The following is a 22,351-nucleotide window of genomic DNA, read 5'->3' as shown; positions in this document are numbered from 1 at the left end:
TTGTCACATGGAACGTGGGAGGAATCACATCTCCTGTGAAATGCACGAAGATCTTGTCTGCTTTGAAATGACATAGTGCAGATGCAGTATGTCTACAGAAGGCATGCCTCACAGAAAGCGAACATCAAAAGTTAAAAAGATCTTGGGTTAGTGAAGTCTACCCTGTATCTTCTTCTGGTCGGTGGAGTGGAGTAGTGATTTTAATATAGAAAGGCTTAGCCTGCAAAACAGAGATAGTAACAAGGGATCCTGAGGGGAGTTATGTATTACTACACCTATGGCTCCATAGCTTTAAGTTTCTTGTTTTGGGGGCACTCTGTCACACCTGGACTATATAATAGTGGACTGATCTATTTTCCCCTCAGTGCTCTCCGCTGTTATTGGTCCTGAGGAGATTACAGACCATGCTCTTGTATGGATTGACGTAGAAGCTCTCGCTTTTTACCGCTTCTCTTCTGGTTGGTGCTTTCCAGCTTACCCCTCTTAAGATCCAGATTTTGTAAAATACCTCCACGAACTATGGGCAGCCTACGTACATCATAACAGGGGGCATTTAGATCAACTATCTCTTTTTTGGTTGACCGCCAAGGCAGTGCTTACAGGGGATGTCATCGCTTATGTCCATGCACGTAATAAGTGCTTGAATGCGGGTGTTCTACTTTTGGAATCTCAACTACAAAAAGCCAAGAAAACACATGCCAGGATAAAAGGGAGCAGTTACATGCCACTCAGGTGGCCCTAAATTCTTTATTACACGAGCGTGTGTCGGTCACTTATGTTCCGCAAAATTTCAACTTCAACATTTTGGAAACAAGCCAGGATGTCTGCTTGTGAATGTGGTCAAGTCTTAGGGTTGGTCGAGAGCAATAGCTGCTGTATGGGACTCCCAAGGGCAAATACATAAAAAAAACAAAGACATAGCTCAAATTTTTATCCATTATTTTATGAAGCTTTATATGGCAGATAACTCTCCAGATCCGGCTTCTTTGACTGCTTATTTTGAGGTGGTGGGACTTCCAAAATTGAGTCCTCAGGAAGCTAAGCTTCTCAATGATCCCCTTACTGCAAAAGAGATACAGGGCGTCATTAAATCTTTGAAACTATATTCTGCTCCCGGTCCTGATGGCTTTTCGGGGAGTTCTACAAGATGTTGATTCCGCAGTTTATGGGACTCCTTTCTGCTTACTACGAGGACATTATAGCTAGTGGTGAGTTCCCACTATACACTAACTCAGCTTTAGTGTCTTTGACTCTGAAGCATGGAAGACCGGTGGATCTGGCAGATTCATATCGTCCTATTTTGCTTCTCAGTGTAGATCTTAAAATACAGGCAAAAGACTTGGCAGAGAATTTGTCGGGGATTCTTCCTCAATTAGTGGGCAGGTAGGGTTCATTCGCCATTGTCAGTCTGTTTGTAATGTGCGTCACTTAATGTTAGCCATAGCACACTGTCAACATGAAAATGTACCTTCCCTGGTAGTAAGACTAGATGCTGACAAGGCTTTTGACAGAGTGGGTTGAGACTATTCCAACTACTGCATCACATGGGCTTTGGGGGTTGGTATTCTTGAGCTCTATGGACTCTCCATACTGCCCCAACAGCTTCTATATTGATTACTGGGGTAACAGCTTCATCCTTTCGGGTTTCCTGGGGCATGCACCAGGGATGTCCAATTTCTCCTTTTTTATTTTTATTATCCTTGGAGCCCCTGCTGCGTGTCCTGCAGGAGGGGGTGTTTCGGGGTGGAGCTACTGGATGACCGTATTAAAGCCCTCGTCTTTGTAGATGACTTGCTAGTGGTATTGACTGATCCCAAGAGGTCTCTGCCTAACTTGCTCCACTTAATTCATCAATTTGGTCAGATCTCTGACTTTAACTTGAACTTGCGGAAATCACAAGCACTTTCTGTGCTCCCAGCCACAAAGCAGCAGTGGGTGGGGACCTTCTCGTTAACATGGGCAGGAAGGGCCCCTCAAATATTTAGAAGTTTATACTCCACATGATTTATCTCAACTTTGCTCAGTGAGTATTTCCAGATTGCTTAAGGATACTCGTATAAAATAGCAATCTTGGTGAGCTTTCATTGCTGGGGTGCTGGTGTTTATCATTCTACCTTGGCTTTATATTTTTCAGATTCTCACGTTGTATCTTAAAGTATCTGATGAGAAAAGTTAAAATAAATGTTTACAACATTTTCTTTGGCAAGGGAAAAGAGCACACCTTTCACTGTCCACTCTCCAGATACCAAGTCTTGGCTTGTTGAATGTGTGTCAAATCATGATTGCCAGTAGAATGAGACATATTAATGATTGGTTTCATTCAACACAAGACTTTTCTTCCACAACCTTGGAAACACAACTGACTTCCAATATTCACTTTAGCTGTCTACTACACACAGCGGGAGGGAGTATTCCTCCAGTGCTGCGTCACTCATCCATCTTTTCCACAGCCAAAGCAGTCTGGCACTGAATTTGTCGACATCATCACTTTTCATCAATGGTGACCCCTTTTCTGGCCATTTGTGGCAACACAGCTTTTCCTCCTGGTCTACACTATGTCATGTTTCGCAGATGGAGAAGACTGGGAGTTATTTGTTGCATGTGGTGACCGAGGAGGGACGTGTTAAACCGTTCTCTGCCCTGCAACAGGAATTCTCCTTTCCTGCTACAGATATTTTTTACTATTAACAATTACACCATTATGTCAGTAGCTTGCCTTGAGAGGACCCTAGCCAAAGACATCCAAGAGAAACTCTCTACAGTGTATACTTTAGGAGCACAACAAAAGGTGCCCTTATCCTTTCACCATCATCACATCAGAGATACACCAGAACTTAATTTTGCACGTTTGACAACCATTTGGAGTACAGACCTTGGTATCTTCCCTATCTGTGACCCACTATAAGGCACATGTTCTGTCATTGCGTGGCCACTCTGTGGTCTCATCCCACTGAGAACTCCAATACAAGTTTGCCCTGAGACTGTATGTGTCACCCAGGCGAGCTTTTCATATGGGCTTGTCTCCCACTGGTTCCTGCTTGAAATCTAACAAAACAGGAGCTACATTGGGACACGTGTTTTGGTCCTGCTCCCAATCACTTCTTTTTGGAAGACTCTCCTGTTACAGGTTTCGCAACTTTGGAAGGCTGGTTGGCACTTTGACCCATTGCTACTATTTGGCTGACCGCACCTGGGTCCCCCGTCACCCTGGGGTTTCCTGGGAATTTGTGTCTTGGGCCACAGTCATGGTCAAGAGAATAATTTTATTGGAGTGGCTCTCCAAAAGTGTCCCCTCTCTGCAACAGTGGCATGCCCAAATGCTTGTGCTAATGCGAATGGAGTGGCTGGCGGTTAAGGACATCTCCTACGTCTCTGGTCTTCAATTCAATGAAGATGGACCTCCTTTGGGTCAACATTAGACCTGGTGGCTAGTCGACTGTTGAACATTTGAGAACCTTAAGATTGTTTTACATACAGGAAGGAGTTTGGGGACTGGGTGGATATTTTGTACATTTAAACCAACTATTTTCTATACAGTGCTGAATGTTCTTGTTTCAATTGTGGTTTAATAAAAATGATTTGAAACATAAATTACTAGTGCAATTAACTATTACTAAATAAAAGTAAAGAGAAACCCTTATTTCACCTACCAGCATGTTTTGTTGTGGGTGGAGTACAAGATACTCTCCTTGCTCATCTCGGTCACTATGTGATGTCTTCACGCTCTTGTTGGGGTCTATTCCAAGAAGTCTAAAGGGCTTTGTCAAAAGTAGTCGGAAATATAAAGGAGTCTCTGTGGAGTTTATTAACTTCAGGTTGTGGGTAGTCACTGACTCAGTCAAAATCTAAAGGAAACAATGCTTGTTTTACATCTAAACTCTAGATCAGAAGCTCTTATACATTTTCAGGCTGAATTCACTGCCACAGAATTTTATGAAGAAAAGCGTAATAAATTTAATTTATCAGTATGACTCATTTCACAAGGCCCTCAAAGTCATGTTAGAAAAATTGCAATACTAGAACAATCTTTAATGTACATCTATTTCAGGAATATTTGAATGTAGGGATAGGATACTCACTTTCTTTATGTTTCAAGGTTTTTATTGATGATTCCACAGATTAACACAATCATTTGATTAAGTACATAACAATTTTAACTTTGTCAGTCATATGTACACTAATCCGCGTTCGTTATCATCAAGTTTTATTGTTACAGTTTCCTTCCCAATTTCCCCCTTCCCTCCCTTTGTACTACCTTTAACATAATCCTTGTACAAAAATAGAACAGTATACAATGAACATTACACAATATCTGCAATTTCCAAGGATAATAACTTGTATTTGTATCACGGTAACTTATCTAATACCCCCCTCCCTCTTACTCACTTTCTTTTAATAATACTGTATTATATCACACCGCTGTGATCTGCATGACAGTCCATAAACATAATTCTCCTGATATTCAGCTCTATTTAACTGGCCAGGAACGGTTCCTGTCTGATTAAATAGTGCTTAACCGGTCATCTGTGAATATTCAGCAGCAGATAGCTGGTTATCAGATAACTGGCTATATTGCGTGATATAGCTGGCTATCCGTGAAAATTCAACGCATTGCCGGCTATTTTTGGCAGCCAAACTGGGTCGCTGAAATAGCAGGCCTATCTTTGTCCGGTGCAAACTTACTGGCCAGCACTGAATATCAACTTGGCTAGTTTAGTTTGAACCAGCCAAAATAAACCGGATATTCAATGCGGGTCACTGGAAATAGCCTGCACTGAATATATGGGCTTGGCGCCGAACGCAGGAGGCAGCCAGCTAACTCCCGTGGTCTGAATATTGGCCGCAATTTGAATATATTATCACAGAAAAATCTGTAAGTAGGTGTCAGTAAACTAAACTATATTTTATGAAGTACAAATTCATTATGCAAAGTACTCACTTTAGATACTGGTTGGTCTGGTATTAAATCACTTGCCACTGAATAGAATACCATTCCTTCGTCATCATCCATTTCTACAGTTAATCTGAACAGAGAGAATTCAAAGCTGTTAGACACTCATTTCCTAGTACAAACAAAAAGCATGTTGGGATATTTAATCACAGAAGGTCAAATTAGCTCTATATTTATTACATAGTGCATGCTATTTTGCTTCAGGTCATTTGAAGCACTGGTCTATTCTTGTGAAAATAAGCTTTTGATTAGTTCAAATCAGGGGCGTATCTGAGGTTCGGCGGTAGGGGGGGCAGGGGCTAGAGTGAGGGCGCACATTATAGCCCCCCCGGCCGCCGCCCCCCCTACCGCCGTCAACCCTCCCCCCGCCAAGGTCTGCTTCCTCCGGTCTGGTGCCTTTAAAAATGTTACTTCAGCTGGCGGGGGACCCCCAACCCCCGCCAGCCCAGCCGAGGTCTTGTTTTAAGTTCTTCTTCCATCCTCGTGCTATTGAAAACTGCCTGCCTGCATCCCTTCCAGTTTCGGACTGAGTCTGACGTCGCAGCACGTTGTAAGTGCAGGACGTCAACGTGCTGTGACGTCAGACTCAGTCCGAAACTGGAAGGGACGCAGGCAGGCAGTTTTCAATAGCACGAGGATGGAAGAAGAACTTAAAACAAGACCTCGGCTGGGCTGGTGGGGGTTGGGGGTCCCCCGCCAGCTGAAGTAACATTTTTAAAGGCACCGGACAGGAGGAAGTGGACCTCGGCGGGGGTAGGTGACGGCGGTAGGCGGGGGAGGATTGACGGCGGTAGGGGGGTCCAGGGCGAAATCTGTGGGGGACCAGGCCCCTGTGGCCCCACGCAGATACGCCCCTGGTTCAAATGATGACTGTAAAGCACCTATTAATTTAAAATTCACGTTTGCTATACTCCCAACCCTCAGATCGGAACGCTCCTTTTCTACATTTAAAATTCTACTTAACAGCCATCTTTTTCAACTGGTGTTCAACTTGTCCTCTGACAGCTTGTCCCATTAACCATGCGGGAGTGCAACATTGACTGACTTCTTTAACCCTTTTTTTAAAATGTTTGTGTTACCCCCCCCCTCCTTTTTTGAGTGTTTGTGTTATGCATGATCTTGCTCGACTGCTTACCTTTCCTATCCAAATAATGTTTTCTTTTCTTTATCTTATTTCAATTTTATTTTTATAAATTTTGTTAACTGCTATGACCTATTATTGTAAAGGTGGTATTATCAAATAAAAGTAAACAAACTTAGAGGAGGTCATTTAAAAAGGCACTTATGCACTTAGAATAGAGGATTATGTGCAGAAAGGGCTTATTTTAAAATTATTTCAGATTTTATTGGACTGAATAGAATGCTTATATGAAAAGTCCAAAAGGTGCCTTTTAGTCTGCCTATGTACCTTTAGAAAATACACTTCCAGAACAAACCCCGAAAAAAAGATGTAAATTTGTTTGTGTACTCCATAAGAGTACACATGTACTATACAAAATACATGCCTATGTTGCAACTCTGCCTTTCTGCCCTGGTAATGCCTATGCATGGACCCCAGGATTCTACATATCGCGCCTTAATTTCTGCACGGAAATCGAAGTGTATTCTATAACAATGTGCATACCTTAATTGTTTAACTAGCTAATCAGCTTGGAGAAAAGGTAGCTGAGGGGAGATATGATAGAGGTCTATAAAATAATGAGTGGAGTTGAATGGGTAGATGTGAAGCATCTGTTTATGCTTTCCAAAAATACTAGGACTAGGGGGCATGCGATGAAGCTACAAATTAGTAAATTTAAAACGAATAGGAGAAAATCTTTCTTTACTCAACGTGTAATTAAACTCTGGAATTCATTGCTGGAGAATGTGGTAAAGGCGGTTAGCTTAGCAGAGTTTAAAAAAGGTTTGGACGGCTTCCTAAAGGAAGTCCATAGACCATTATTAAATTGGACTTGGGTAAAATCCACTATTTCTGGGATAAGCAGTATAAAATGTTTTGTACTTTTTTGGGATCTTGCCAGGTATTTGTGACCTGGCTTGGCCACTGTTGTAAACAGGATGCTGGGCTTGATGGACCTTTCGTCTTTCTCAGCATGGCAATACTTATGTACTTATATCAGTCAACACTGTTAATTGGATGTTAACAAGCAATTAGCACTAATTGTCATTAAGATTTACATGCACATCTTGATAAGTGTATTCTGTAACGTGGTGTGCCTAAATTCTTAGTTACATAGTTGAAAAGGGGGCATGGCCAAGGGCAAGGTATGGGCGTTTCTAAAATCTATGCGCGTTCTTATAGAATACACCCACTCTGCGCCTAATTTAGACATTGGGATTTATGCCAAGTAAAACATGGTGTAAATGCCACAACTAAATTTTGTTGTGTAGAGAGGCGCTCGGTGCAATTCTATATACCATGCAGAAATTTAAGCCTGTTCTATCAAATTCAGGATTACATTAGAGAATACGCCTAGGCATATATATGTATACTAGCCGTTAAGCCCGTAAAAACGGGCGAGTATTGCAGCCCTCCTCTCTCCCCTGGCCTCACTCTGTCCACTGATCCTCCCCCCCCATATCCAGCGACCCTCCTCTTTCCCTTGGCCTCCTCCCCTCCTCCCATGTCCAGCAACCCTCCTCTGTGCCCTGCTCTCACCCCAAGTCCAGCAACCATGGCCTCTCCCCACTGCCCTCCCCCCATGTCCAGCTACCCTCATTGCCGCCGCTCCCTCCCCCCTCCACTGACCTGACAGTGCCTCTCACCTCTGTGTGCAAGCGCTACAGGCAGCAGCAGGTCACTCTGCTGCTGCCTGCAGCGCTTCCACAAGGAGGTGAGAGGCGCTGTCAGGTCAGTGCAGGGGGCCCGATACGGAGGGGGGTGGGAGCGGCGGCGGGGATGGGGGGGAGGGTGGAGGTTGTTTCGCGCGATGTTCCTTTCCAGGCGGCAGCGGCGGCATCCACCAATTCGACTCCGTTTCCCTCTCTGTTCCGCTCTCTGACATCATGACGTCTTGACACGAAGCCAGGACAGAGACGGAAGTCTGTACTGCGCATTTGCAAGTGAGTACAGTCATTTGCCGTGTATATGTTTGATTTTTTTTTCCATGGAATTTTCAGGCACCATATATAGAATCTAGCCCAGAATGCATAAAAATCGGCACACACTTTTCATACACATATGTGGTTGTCCAACTTTATAAGAACTCTTTTCACTATGTAAAATAGGCTCACACAGGGAATTTGTTTATAAAATTACCCCCCACCATAAGGGGCCATAATTTTGGCAGAGATGAGATATAGTTGCAACAAATGTGTGTAGTTTATAAAATATGTAGCAAACCACCACCTGATATTAGAAACACTATAAATATCTAAGAGAACCTCAGCCGTGTAGCTTCAAGTGTATTATTAACTTACTAGTAAAAAAGGCCCGTTTCCGAAACCAATGAAACGGGCGCTAGCATGTGGCTTTTTTTTGTGTGTGTATGTGTCACAGAGTTATTTTGTGTGTGTGTGTGTGTGTGTGTGTGTGTGTGAGTGTGTGAGGGTGGGGTGTGTGTGCAGGTTGTTGATGTCTGTCTTTTTGTTTTGTTTTGTTTTTTGCTTGGGGGGTTGGGGGATGTGCTGTGCTGTGCTGGCAAAGTGGGATGGATTGGTGTGTGGCTTTGAGGGTGTGTTTCTGTTGTATTGTGTGTGTGTGTGTGGTTTTGTCTGTCAAGGAGGTTTGTGGAGGGGGGTCTTTCTGTTGGTGAAATGTAAATGTGGTTGTAGGGGGGTCAGCCTTTGCTGAGTCGTGGATTGTTTTTTCCGGTTTTTTTTTTTTTTTGTGTTGTGCTGAGGCAGCAGTGTTGTTTTAGATGGGCGGAAGGTAGAGGAGCATGTTCTTGGTCTGTCGGTATTTTTTGGCCGTTTCAGGGCTGCTTTAGGGGAACGCTGGAAGAGAAATGTGCTGTGGGAAGCAGCGTCGTCTTTTTCCGTTGGGCTGGGGTTCTGGGCATCCTGGAGGTGGGAGACGGCTTGCCTGAGGACGGGGATGGTTGTTTTAAGTTGGCGGAAGGGAGAGGAGCACGGTCTTGGGCCATCGGGGGGTGATCCGGTATGTTCGGTCCATTTCAGGCCGGCTGCAGGGGAATGCTGGAACATTTATGCGCTGCGGGAAGCAGCGCCATCTTTTTCCAGGTGCTCAGGGAATCCCCGAGGTGGGAGACAGCTTGTCTGAGGCTGGGGATGGTTGGGCAGGTTCTTGGCCGCTTTGGCAAAAGGGGAAGAGGAAGGGGGTGGGGAGTTACCTGCAGCCGCGTGAGAAACCGGTTAGTCTTTGTTTGTTTTGTATTATTAGTTTGCATTTCTGTTGAAGAAAGAGTGGATGCATTTCGAATGATGGAGGTGGTGCATCAGTGTGCGGTTGTTTCGTTAGTTTGGCAGCCAGTCTCCAGCGATTCCTAGGCAGGGAAGGAGTAGGGAAACACGCTCCGCGTGTTTCCCTACTCCTCCCCCTTCCTTGGTCGCTGTTTCCTGCTGGCTGGATTGCGGGTAATCCTTCCAGCTGGGCCACAGCTTGTCCTGTTCGCCCACGTCCCAGATGGTGAGGAGCACACTGTTCTCCGGCTCCACCGACTCCACGTCAAGCGAACCCAAATATAGTCTGTGCTATAGGCCCTCTGGCACTCTTCAGTACCGGCATTAGGCATTTTAAAATTCCCCCCCCCCCCCAGTCTATTTTTGCACATACCCACAACAGGAATATTCTTCTCACATTCACAGATAATGAGCCGTTCTGCTGGTGAATGCTCCTCCCTTATTGCCACATAGTTTCCTCTGATAGGTCTGTCTTTCGTCGCCTAGCGTTGCCTGGGAACGGTTTTGTGATGGTCCTTTGTGTTTTAGAACGTTGAGGGTGTTTTTTCTGATTGGTCCGTCATGCGAGGGCGGGGCAGAGAGACATGGTCAGTGTTGTGGCTTCACCACCATGAACTGACGAACCCTTCAGGGAGTGACTGAGTGACTTCAGAATGTTGTCTTCAGAATGTTGAGGGTGAGTTTTATTACAGTAGATAACCCAGAGACTTATAACACTCACATCTTCATCAGTTCTTAATATCTTTACTTTATATAATACACTTGGAGCTACGCTGGTGAGGTTCTGTTAGATATTTATAGTACGTGCATAAGTACATAAGTATGTGCTTTTAAATGATAGTGCGCAGTTTGCCAGTAGCAATACACAGGTGGTGTTTGGACGGAGTATTTAAGTCTGTGCATAGATAATAAAATATTATAATTTATATGTGTATTTGAAAAATACTAGGGTGGACATTTACGAGGTAGCTGCTTGCCTTTATAACAGAGTTAACATAGGTGCCTTAAATAAGCACCCTCTTATAAAATTACATCTATATCTTCATATATTATAATGCTCCAAGCCTTCTGCCATTCACATAAAGGGAAATGGAAATGGGACTTGATATACTGCCTTTCTGAGGTTTTTGCAACTACATTCAAAGTGGTTTACATATATTCAGGTACTTATTTTGTACCAGGGGCAATGGAGGGTAAGTGACTTGCCCAGAGTCACAAGGAGCTGCAGTGGGAATTGAACTCAGTTCCCCAGGATCAAAGTCCACTGCACAAACCACTAGGCTACTCCTCCAACAAAGACAACAAAATCTGGGATTCATAGAATCTCTTTTCCAAATTTAAAATGTATTCCCAATTGTACATATAAATTTGTGAAATATTAACTGGGGGAGGGGGGAGGCAGGGGAAGGGTGGGAGGGGAAGGGAGAAAATCTGGGAAAGTTGAATATGAAGTGTTAACATACATGGTTGTAGCATGAGATGTTGTTTGTAAGCACTGTGTTTCGAAATCAATAAATATGATTATTAAAAAAAATTTTGTGAAATATTAAGATTCACTTATAATGCTGTCTTTGATCTGAAATCTCTACTTACAGAGCAGGTTTCACAACAGCCTTAAATGCTATCCTTATAGGATTCACTCCAAATCCTTGTGAACGATTCACCTTTCCAGGAATACTTTGGCCCTGCAAACAAAATGTGAGATAATTCATTGATTCAACTGCAAAAGCTTTGGTTCTTTTTTTAGATGTATAAATATGAAAATGCTGCAGCTGAAAAATATAATAGACTTACATAATTTGCAGGTTTCTAGATTTCCTGGAATGCAGTATCATGGGTGCTAAAATTACAACTTTTTTGTTGTATCACGAGATAAAATGAAAGTTGCTTACCTTTATAGGGTTGGGTGACATCATCAGATGGAGCCTGGTCAGAGAACTGAGTCAAAAGTTATCAGGGCTTTTAATATGCTTCAGTAAGGATACGTAGATTGTTCTACGTAACAGCATTCATGAGGGATTCCCCTTAGTTTGGAACAGAACTACAAATTGGAAAATCCAACCCCTTCAGGAGGTGGAATGGTTTATGAGGACCGATATCTTATTATCCTTGGAGAACACCTGTTATAAATAAGCAGTGTTGCTTTCTTTGATGACAAACAGGATAGAAAACCTCACAGATGGGAATCCCTACCTACAGGTTGCCTGTACATTAAAAAAAAAAGGATAACAAGAAACATAGCAGACAACTTTTCATAACGATTGGGGGTGCTAAACTCAATGCAAATGAATGCTCCCTGGTCAGAGTAATGGAGTTTGCTCAATATTGGAAGTGCTGAAGCACCCACAGAGCTGGCACCTATGACCAGAAGAATACCAATGGTGAAAACTAACATACTTTTTGTTGGCAACAAGCTATATACACATTCCTTGCATATTCCTTGAAGGAGTGATCTAATGGTTAGTGCAGTGGACTTTGATCCTGGGGAACTGGGCTCAATTTCCACTGCTGCCTAACGGTCAGCAGTGGGTTAAGATACTGGGGAACCAGGTTCAATTCCATCTGCAGGTCCATGTGACCCTTAGCAAGTCACTTAGCCCTCCATTGCCCCAGGTACAATATACTTAGATTGTGAGCTCATCAGGGACAGTGCAAGTACCTGTATTGTATATGTAAACCGCCTTGATAGAGGCGGTATATCAAATTGATAGAAACCTAACTTAAACTAAATGAAGACAATCTGGAAATAAGAAAAATGGGCCCTAAGTGGGATGGAGTTGAGTTTTGAACCTGAAAGAGATTTTGCAAAACAGATTGACCAAATCTACTGTTGCATCAGGAGTTTATCCAAACGGTAATGTAATGTAAATGTGTGAATGGAACTCCCTTTCACAGATTTGAAGATCTCTTCCATGAAGCCTGATTTTAGGTGGGCCACTGATAATGCCATGGCTCTAAAACTGAGCTTTATGTTCCTCAAGAGTCAGACCTACCTGGGCATATTTAAAAGAGATGTAATCTGCTATCTAATTACACAATGTACATTTAGTATGATAGTAGCAGGTTTGTTGGAATCAAAAGAAAACAAAAGGCTGGAAGGGTTTTCTAAGAGTTTCAGTCTGTTCCAGGGCTAAGGACTTTATTGCAATCCATACTGTTTAAGGTTTGTTCACCTTTGTGGATAACCTGGAAAAAAAATGACTGATAGTCTATGATGGATGTCCGATACTTAGGAACTTACCAATGCTTTGTATTTTTTCTGTAATTTTTGTATTTTATATGTATGTTTTGTTTATTATGTATGCTTTTTTGTGCCTCACCCTGGTTAAGGGCAGGTTAGAAGTAATACATTTCAATTTTAATGCTATTATATGGCAAATCATTGTATAGGCTAGATAAATCATTAGGTCCTGTTAAGCTATCATCATTGATGTTAACTATTTTTTCTTTTTATTTCTATAATGACTGTAAAGTGCTTTGATGCACTAAGAAAGACAATATAGCAAGTTACAAATAAACAAACATACTTCTCTGTCCAGGGACCTCGGGTGATTAGAGAAATTGACTTGGCCTGTGGCTGCCATTTTGGAACTGGGAATGGCATGAGCAGGAAGTCGCTCCTCCCACATGGTAGTCTCACAAGACTGCAGAGGGAAGTCATGGTTGCCATTTTCACAGCTCAGCCAGGAGGGGCAGGAGCAACTTGGGATGCTCCTGCCCCAAAGAGGCGACTAGACGACCACCAAGGCTTTTAAAAGGTAGGCCTGGGGAGGGCCTACAAGGGGTGGGAGAGGGTGGAATTAGTGGGCAGCCTGGGGAAGCAATGGGTGTTCTGTTGGGGGGGGGGAGGTGATTAGCTCCGGGGAACTGAGTGGTGGATTTCAGAAATAGATTTCATTTCGGCTGGAACCAAAACCACTGGTTTCAGTCGGCCTCTAATAGACTCTCAGTCTGCAAAGGTGAACCTTAAATACTGCTGCTAGATGAAATGACAGTACACAACAATGGAGATAGTGTTTTCCTATTATACAACTGAGATTTTTCTTGTGACCTAGATTTCTCTTTACATGGATGTAACCAACTTTCAAATCCAGGAAACACAGTTAGCTCCCTTTTTCCAGAAAGGGAATGAAGGTGCATCTTGAACTTTGCTGCAAATATGTTGAAGGCCTTGAGATCCGAGTCCTCTTTTTTGCGCAATCCAGAAATACCTGCATTTAAACACTCACCCTCCTTCCTCTGGTGAAATCGGTTTGAACTCTTTAATCTCTCAGTTCCTGATGAGGAGAGGTGACCCAAGAAAGTCTTGGATTACTTGAAGGCATCAAGCATGATCCATCCCAAAGCTGGAGATTTACCACTGCTATGCTAGAGACTGAAGGCCAATGAATGAGGTTTTCTTGTGTCTCCACCTATGTCTTAAACCGAGTCTGTCAAATGTACAATCAAAAAACTGAAATATATTCTAATCAGTAAACAGAAAATAAAACTCTTTTTTTCAACCTTTGTTGTCTAGTTATTTTATTTTTCTAATCAGCTCATCTAACACTTTGCCATGTCTCTGAGGTCAGCAAATGAACTCATTTTCCTGCTCAAGCAGTTCCATAATGGAAAAAATATTTCCGAGAATCCAGGTCTAAACCTTTCCAGATATATCACCATCCCAACTAATCTTGAGATCCCATGTTTATTTGTGAGTGCAGGCACATTGTCTACTGCTTTGACCTTCAAGTGGCCTGGCTGTAGTCCTTCTACTGACAGCACATATCCCGTAAATTCTATAAGAAACCTCAATGCAAGTTCCTCCTATTTAATTCTTTTAAACATGATTGCTCAGTTAAAAATGCAATGCTAAAAAATACTTGCACTAAAATATATGTGAGCTGGGACACTGGCTCCAGAACAATAAAAATACCTCCAGTGTGTGCTGTTACACCATAGGGCTGCTAACAATGATATGCTGCCACAGGTGTTCAAACCAGCCTCATCGCATCATCAGTCTGCCGCCAATAAACTGAAAAACTGAGCAAACTCAACATCAAGTGTCCAAAGCCATAATAGTGACCTAAATTTTCATGAATTGTAAACAAATCTTTTATGTGAATGAAGAGTTCAATATAACTGTAATATAAAAATAAGCATGCCAACACCTAACTTATCTCCAATTCAATGCATTTAAGGAAGTTAAAGGAAAAGGTTTGACAAGATTCCTAACTTCGAACTCTGCTTCATGCTCACTCAACCGAATAACTTTCTCAGGTTTCTGTTTTTACCTCTTAAGGCTGAAAGACTTTCTCTGTCATTGTTGTCATCAGTCAGGGAGTGTACATTAAGCTGGCTTCTGTATGCACTAGCAAAGTGATTCTTTTTCATACGGGGCTCACTTCCTTCTTGTTCACATAGCATATTGCAATGCCATCATTCTGGGTTAGCCTTTTTGCTGGAGGAGCTTCCAACAGATAGTGTCATCCCTGATGCTAATAACAATTCTATCATGAATGATCGTGTCTTCTAAATTTCTGCGCTCACACAACTTTATTAGACACTTAACTTCTGCTAGATATGTCAAAAGATTTGTTGGTTTCCTGTAGCCTGTTATTCAGAACATATCTTTCATAAGTCACATTTGGTTCTTTGTAATTCTTGAAAGTGTCCAGGATTTTGTTTACATCAGTTTGTCTGTCTGGCTCTCGAAGATCAGGGTCTCAAACAGCTCATATGCTTCTATTCCAGTGCATGCCAGGAGAATGGCAGCACATTGTTTCATAGTATAAATTAGTATAAAGTAACACTCTGGTATTTAGAAAAATAATGAGACATTTCTTTATCTGTAAATCGAAGTCCATACACCAAATTATGCTGATAAGTAACAGAAACAAGGTTGTTTATTTAATTAGCAGTAAATGTGAGAATAAAGCAGAAATGCTAGATTACCTAGACTGACTGTAAGGGCAATGAGTATGTATACCTATCAAATGGTTTAAAGAGAATGCACACTTAGAGGGGAATAATTGAAAGGAACGTCCAAGTTTTGTTGAGGACGTCCTCGCAAAACGTCCCAATGGAGGGGCGGGGAAACCCATATTATCGAAACAAGATGGACGTCCATCTTTCGTTTTGATAATACGGTTGGGGACGTCCAAATCTTGAAATTTAGGTCGTCCTTAGAGATGGTCGTCTCTAGACTTGGTCTTTTCTGATTTTCGGCATGTCAATGAAATGCTTGGATGTTTCACTTATAAATATACTGTCATCTACCACATTTGCTTATTTCCGATCTGACGAAGGGCAACCTTCGAAAGCTAATCAAGAAATGTATTAAGTTATATCCAATAAAAAAGGTATCATCTTATTTTCTTTTCCATGTTTTATTTTGTTTGATTTCTATTGATAACCGGCAATAATGGAAACCAAGGACGCCCATCTCAGAAACAACCAAATGCAAGCCCTTTGGTCGTGGGAGGAGCCAGCACTGGTCCCCCTGACATGCCAGGACACCAACCGGGCACCCTAGGGGGCACAAATTGCTCCCAGGAACATAGCTCCCTTACCTTGTGTACTCAGCCCCCCAAAACCCACTACGCACAACTGTACACCACTACCATAGCCCTTATGGGTGAAGGGGGGCACCTATATGTGGGTACAGTGGGTTTCTGGTGGGTTTTGGAGGGCTCACATTTACCACCACAAGTGTAACAGGTAGGGGGAGGGATGGGCCTGGGTCTGCCTGCCTGAAGTACACTGCACCCATTAAAACTGCTCCAGGGACCTGCATACTGCTGTGATGGACCTGAGTATGACATTTAAGGCTGGCAAAAATATTTTTAAAGATTTTTTTTGAGGGTGGGAGGGGGCTAGTGAACACTGGGGGAGTAAGGGGAGGTTATCCCCGATTCCCTCTGGTGGTCATCTGGTCAGTTCGGGGACCTTTTTGTGGTTTGGTTGTAAGAAAAACAGGACCAGGTAAAGTTGTCCAAGTGCTCGTCAGGGACACCTTTTTTTTCCATTATGGGTCGAGGACATCCAAGTGTTAGGCATGCCCAAGTCTCGCCTTCGCTACACCTCTGACATGCCCCCATGAAATTTGGCCGTCCTTGCGACAGAAAGCAGTTGGGGACATCCAAAATCGGCTTTTGATTATACCAATTTGGACAACCCTGTGAGAAGGCCATCTTCTGATTTGTGTCGAAAGATGGGCATCCTTCTCTTTCAAAAATGAGCCTGTTAGTAACCTAGGCCTAATAATGATTTGGCAAACCTATCTTCCCCAGCACTACAAAAACATACATACTATAACCTGGCTAGGGTAGGATCCTCCTTCTAATGATGGGGGCTGGCAGGAATAGTTGTGCTGCTTTCTCTCGGGATCTGTTGCAGATGCAGAGGCAGGAACAGCTGGCTGGCACACTGAGGAAGGTCCGTCTCGGGGAAGATGCCGTGGGTTTAACAAACTATAGATATCTCTGCAGCACGGTAACTTGGGAGTTCAGAGTTGTCATCTGGTCCATATCAGCAGATCTTCAGATAATATCTCCAGATAACCTCTTATTTTCCAAGAGGCTTCTTAAATCAGTGATTAGGTAAAAGTGACCCTCAAATGTTTATCACAACAATCATGTTTGTTTCAAATGTTATAATTTGAAGAGTCACAACACTGTCCCTTCTGCATCATTCTGGAGGGTTAGCTTGACCAAGAATCATTGTTTTAATAAACAATACTCAGAAGTTGTTACAGCTGCCTAGATATAGTGTCAGCCAAGTTGGCAGGGGAATTCCTGCAGACTTTGGCAAAATCTTGCCAAGTCATGCTGATCTGGCTCTATGTCTGTAGTTTTCAGTACAATCTTGCAAGGAAGTTTTCATGAGCCAGGCTCTGAGGTGTAGTGTCATATATTATAATACTATATAGTGCTGTGTAGGGGGTGTTGTCCCTACAATGGGAATGTGTAGATAAGCTTCATACAAGTACAGAGAGGCAAGAAACTCTCTCTTGTGTACTGCCACCATGACAGACTGCAGGATTTCCATGTGACAAGGAGCCACTTTGAGCACTGTGTTGACACCCTTGAGGTCCAATATCGGTTGATAAGATCCTTCCTTCTTGGGCATCACAAAGTAGATGAAATATCTGCCAGAACCCGACTGGAACTATGATGTCCTGCATCCACAACCTGTCCAAAGTCTGTTGCACATATGTTGCCTTCTGTGTCGCCTTGCAAGGAAGAAACCACAAAAAGGTTGGGAACCAGTTGCCAAAACTCCAGACGGTAACCGAACTTCAGAATGTCCAGAACCCAGCAGTCTGATGTAATCTGGGCCAAACTCCAGTAGAAATGTTGTAACCCTTCCCCAATGGGAGGATCTGGAGACTGGGCCTCAAAACCTTCATTATGCTGAGTGGGCAGAACCGGAAGCTCCCTGAGCTCAGTCCCAACCTCTATGCTGGCCACCTTGGAAGGACTGAGACCTTGCCCAGAAACACCCATGAACTTGTGAACCATCCCAGACAAGAACGCCAAACATCCTTAGGGAGGCCCCTGGAGGATCCCCTAAAGCTTGCCCTTGATCTACTTTCCAGCACGCAAGGAACTTTGGCTCACCCAAATCCTTCACCAGCTTCTCCAGATCCTCCCTAAAGAGCGAATGGCCTCAAAAGAGCAATTGACTCAGACACAGCTTGGAAGCTATGTCAGCCAACTACTGACAGAGCCAGAATAAAACGATGCTCTGCCACAGTCCATCTTGTTCCAGTTTCCCAGTAGCAGCTATATTGGTGCTCTAAAGTATTTCAGTAAACATTTTTTAGCCCTGCACCAACAATTTTCATATATAGGGCCTTATTCTAGAAAGATTATGCTCCTAAAATTTATGCTCCTAAATTAGGAGCACAATCTATTTTGGAGCATAGAGTATGCTCCTAAATTAGGAGCATAAATTTAGGAGCATAACCTTTATAGAATAAGGCCCTTAGAAGGTATGGCAATTGACCTCCGCAGTGATTCATTTCACACTAGGATATCACCTAGTGATTCACTGTAATCGTCATCGGTCTTATCCAACAATTTAATATTCTCTAAAAACTTTTTGTATTTTATATATATATATATATATATATATATATATATATATATATATATTTTACTTCTTCATATGTTAAAAAAGCATTACTTTGCTTTCTAAAAGAATTGTGTTAAACGCTGATGGACCCACATCGACATGGTCTATGTTTCGACACCTGCTTCAGGGTCTGGGTCCTATGAAACAATACTACAGATTAACTACTTGAAAAACTTAAAACACACATCATTTAACAGTTTCCTGCTAGCTGTTACTTACGAATGCTGACTCAGCGTTTAGTTCTAATTGTGTTTCTACTCCAAAATAGTGACTGAAGTATCAGACGCCAATTAAACAATGTCATACCACCACCTAGAACTTCACCCCTTAACAGAAACAGACTACGACCCTCATCTACTTAAAGTAATGACCATCTGTCAATCTGTAGATTTAACCCACCAGGATAGGTAGTTCCTAACTGGTATATCCACCGCTGTTCTTTTATATTTAACAAACATTCAATGTCACCTCCCTCTCATCACAATTCTATTCTATCTATAACTCTCCATTTTAATTCAGAGAGAGCATGGGATTTCTCAACAAAATGAGCCACAAGTAGAGCTGTCAAAACCTTACAATTTATATGTGACATACTCATTTAAGCGATTTTTCACTGCTCTACTCGTCCTACCTATATAAAGGAGATCGCAAGGACACAATATCGTTTAGATGACAAATTTAAAGTCACAGGTAGATCTATTGCGGGACACTAATGTTGTCTGGTATCTTGTCAATCGCCAACTTGGACCTTCAAATGTGGACTCACTCCATTGACACATGACACATCTGTATTGTCCCACCTTTTCCTCCATCATGTCATAATCTATGCATTTATAAGAAAGACTTTCTCCTATTATTTTATCCTTTTCATAAGCAATAAGAGGACGTTCCTGAAAACATTAATCTAACATTAATATCTCCCAATTTTAAAGAGTAAAGATACTATCAGATGAATATGGGACATGAAGGAAAGAACTGCTGCTATTCTTGAACAGATCAAGGTGTCTTGATAATTTAAGAATGTCTCACGTTGTGCAAATTTTGCTCTTAAATAAGCGTGTTTAATAACAGATTTAGGATATCCACAAGTCAAAATTTACATAGTTCCAAAGCATGCTTTTCAAACTCAATGTCTGTAGAACAAATTCTATGAATTCTGAGAAAGCTAAGTAATGCTTTTTTAACATATGAAGTAAAAAAAATGTATATACATAAAATACAAAACATTTCTAGAGAATATTAAATTGTTGGGTAAGACTGATGACAATTACAGTGAATCACTAGGTGATATCCTAGTGTGAAACAAGTCACTGCTAAGGTCAATTGCTATACCCACTGTATGTGAGAATTGTTGGTGCAGGGCTAAAAAATGTTTATTGTAGATTACATTGCCCCCACCTTGTGAATATAGACAGCATAATTTCATCTAATGTATTTCAGTAGCATAATTAAATGAAATAATTACTTCTGAAGGTTACAGGTTTGGATGGGGATGGAGGAGATTACTTGTGGGAATAGAATGGATCTTAGCAAGGACAGACGGGTATGGGTTAGATTCCAGTTGTGTGCCTTGACAATTTTTGAGCCTTAGTATAACGCAAGATGAAAAAGGTTGAAATCACTGCTCTATAAGAAAATAAATTTTCTAAGAACCTCTTAAGATAAATCACCTTAAAGGATGGAAAAACCAAGTCGCTGTTAAACTTTAACCTGGTTGTGTTAATACCTTTAGAATAAGTTACCAAAGACAAGAGTTCTTTTGGAACCATACTATTTAACATTTTAAAAATAAAATAAGGGTTTAAAATGAGCCTGAAACAGAAGCCAATGGAGTTCAGCAAAAAGAGGTGATATATGATCAAACTTCTTTTTAAAAATTAATCTTTTCTTGCCTCCATATTCTGAGTAAATTGTAATTTGTTTTATACCATATCGGTTATATCCCTATAGAAGGAATTACAGTAGTCAAGTTGCACTAGAATTGTGGCCAGAACCAGGTGTTCAAAATAATGTTCATTAAAAAAGGAACAAATCAATCTCAATTGTTTCATTTATAACCCCCCCCCCCCCCCCACACACACACACACACTTCCTAACTATTTTTACTTGGGCTTCGAAAGTTAGCAAGGAGTCCAAAATAACTCCTGAAACTCTCAAAGTAAAGTCAATTGTAAGCACATCATTTTTATTTAAAGCAATAGTAGTAGGAAAAGAGGAACTTTGAGCTCCTAGTCATAATATTTTAGTTTTGGCAGAGTTTTAATTTAAGTAACAATTGGACAATGAAAACAATAGGAAATCTATAAATATATAATATCAATTGGAGGGACAGTTTGTCTGTCACTGTTGGGCAATGTGTAAAAGCATATATTACCAACCCCCCCCCCAAATGATCAATAAGGGAAAAATAAGCTGACCTGATGGGACCCCAAGCTTTGGCTGCTGTTGGAGGTAAATGTGCACATTGGATTGCGATACTAATGTGCCCCGATGATCAATTCCCCATGCTGTTCTGAAACAGTGCCCTAAACATAGCGCTGCAACTGCGCGGGGAATTAAGTCCCCCATGATCAACACTAATAACATGCAAATTTAAGCACATTATTAGCGTTGATCATCTGGGGAAAGTGCGGGAGGAAGCTCAGGCACAATTCTCCCGCAATTGTTTGACAGGTCTGAGCTGTCAAAAGCCTGGACCTGTTAAACACAGGAGCTGCAGGCCTGTGGGACCTGCAGGGTTGCTGAGAGACTGAGTCGGGCCTAGGGAGGGCTGCCTGCTGGCGCAGCCCCCCCCCCCAGGATCGCTACCACTGCTGCCCCCCACATACCTTGGCTGGTGGGGGTCCCCAAGCCCCGCAGCATTCCACCGCTCTGCCTGCCCTGCTCTTGCGGCTGCTGTTCCTCTCATGTCATGCATGCTCTATTTCATTAAAACCAAGCATGAGCGACATGTGGGGAAAAGCAGCCACAGGGCAGGCAATGCGGCAGAGTGAAGAAGAGCACTGAACGAAGGCTTCTTCTGCTGGCGGAGTCTACGGACCCCCGCCAGCCAAACCAGAGGCCCCAAGACCCTGTGTCTGCTCCTCCCCAGCCTCTAAGGGGGGGCCTGGTGCCGTAGGCTTCTCTCTGCTGCTCCTGTTGGGATGCAAACACTCAGGCCCATCAGAAGCAGGAGAGAAAAAGATCCTAGCGCCGGGCCCACACTGGAGGTCGGGCCGGGGGAATCTTTCCCACCCCCCTTTGGTGGCCCTGCAGCAAGGAGGAAATTCACAAGCGAAATCATCGGGGGCAAAGGGAAGGCAAGTAAGCTGCAGGAGGAAGGTGGAGCCAGCACCAGAGCACTGCAAGGGAAAGGAGATAGGGGGACAGTGGAGCCAGCAAGTACTGCAGGGGAAAGAAAAAGAGTACATCAGCCCTAGCACATGCACAGAACAGGGGCACTTACCAAGAGACTGTTCTGTGCTTTACCTACTGAGCTGCTTGCTGAAATTGTGTGCAGCTCATTTGCATGCAATTTCCTTTGAGTATCACTCACTACTTCCAAATCAGTAAGCTCTACTCAGGATCTAAACACACACAGTTTTTAACGGGGACTTTTGTGTATCGGGCCCTGAGAGATGAAGTACTTGATTCATCTTTTTGCTGGTGCTGGGTGGTAGGGGCCAAAAGTTGAGGACAGGCTGGCTCAGAAAGGGCAGTAGTAAACAAGATTTTATGGTGAATTCCACAAGATATTAGCTTGTAGATCCTTTATTAGCTAGTGCAGTATCAACTGTAAAATGAAAACTCACCTTTCTGTTCAGATTCAGGAATCCCAAAGCAAAGCCTGCACATTCAACTTTATTCATGGCGCCAGACAGCATGAGGGGGGTGAAGGAAACATAAATGCTAATACCACTTTTTGCTGGGACAACCTGGAGT

The 22,351-nt window shown here is 42.5% G+C and overlaps 1 protein-coding gene across 1 annotated transcript in view; it reads right to left on the bottom strand.

Annotated features, from left to right (window-relative positions):
* DLEC1 (DLEC1 cilia and flagella associated protein) overlaps positions 1–22,351 on the bottom strand; it is a 363,928-nt gene that overhangs the window by 30,780 nt on the left and 310,797 nt on the right. Inside the window, exons 32-35 of the mRNA XM_030197931.1 lie at positions 22,222–22,344; positions 10,907–10,998; positions 4,940–5,024; positions 3,651–3,845 (exon numbers count right to left, since the gene is read on the bottom strand). Coding sequence (XP_030053791.1) covers positions 3,651–3,845; positions 4,940–5,024; positions 10,907–10,998; positions 22,222–22,344 — 495 coding nt within the window. The remainder of the gene's footprint in view (positions 1–3,650; positions 3,846–4,939; positions 5,025–10,906; positions 10,999–22,221; positions 22,345–22,351) is intronic.

Source organism: Microcaecilia unicolor, chromosome 1 (assembly GCF_901765095.1).
Source record: "Microcaecilia unicolor chromosome 1, aMicUni1.1, whole genome shotgun sequence".
In the NCBI taxonomy this organism is placed as follows: Eukaryota; Metazoa; Chordata; class Amphibia; order Gymnophiona; family Siphonopidae; genus Microcaecilia; species Microcaecilia unicolor.
The sequence above is the reverse complement of the archived record's forward strand: the minus strand, read 5'-3'. Positions and strand labels throughout refer to the sequence as shown.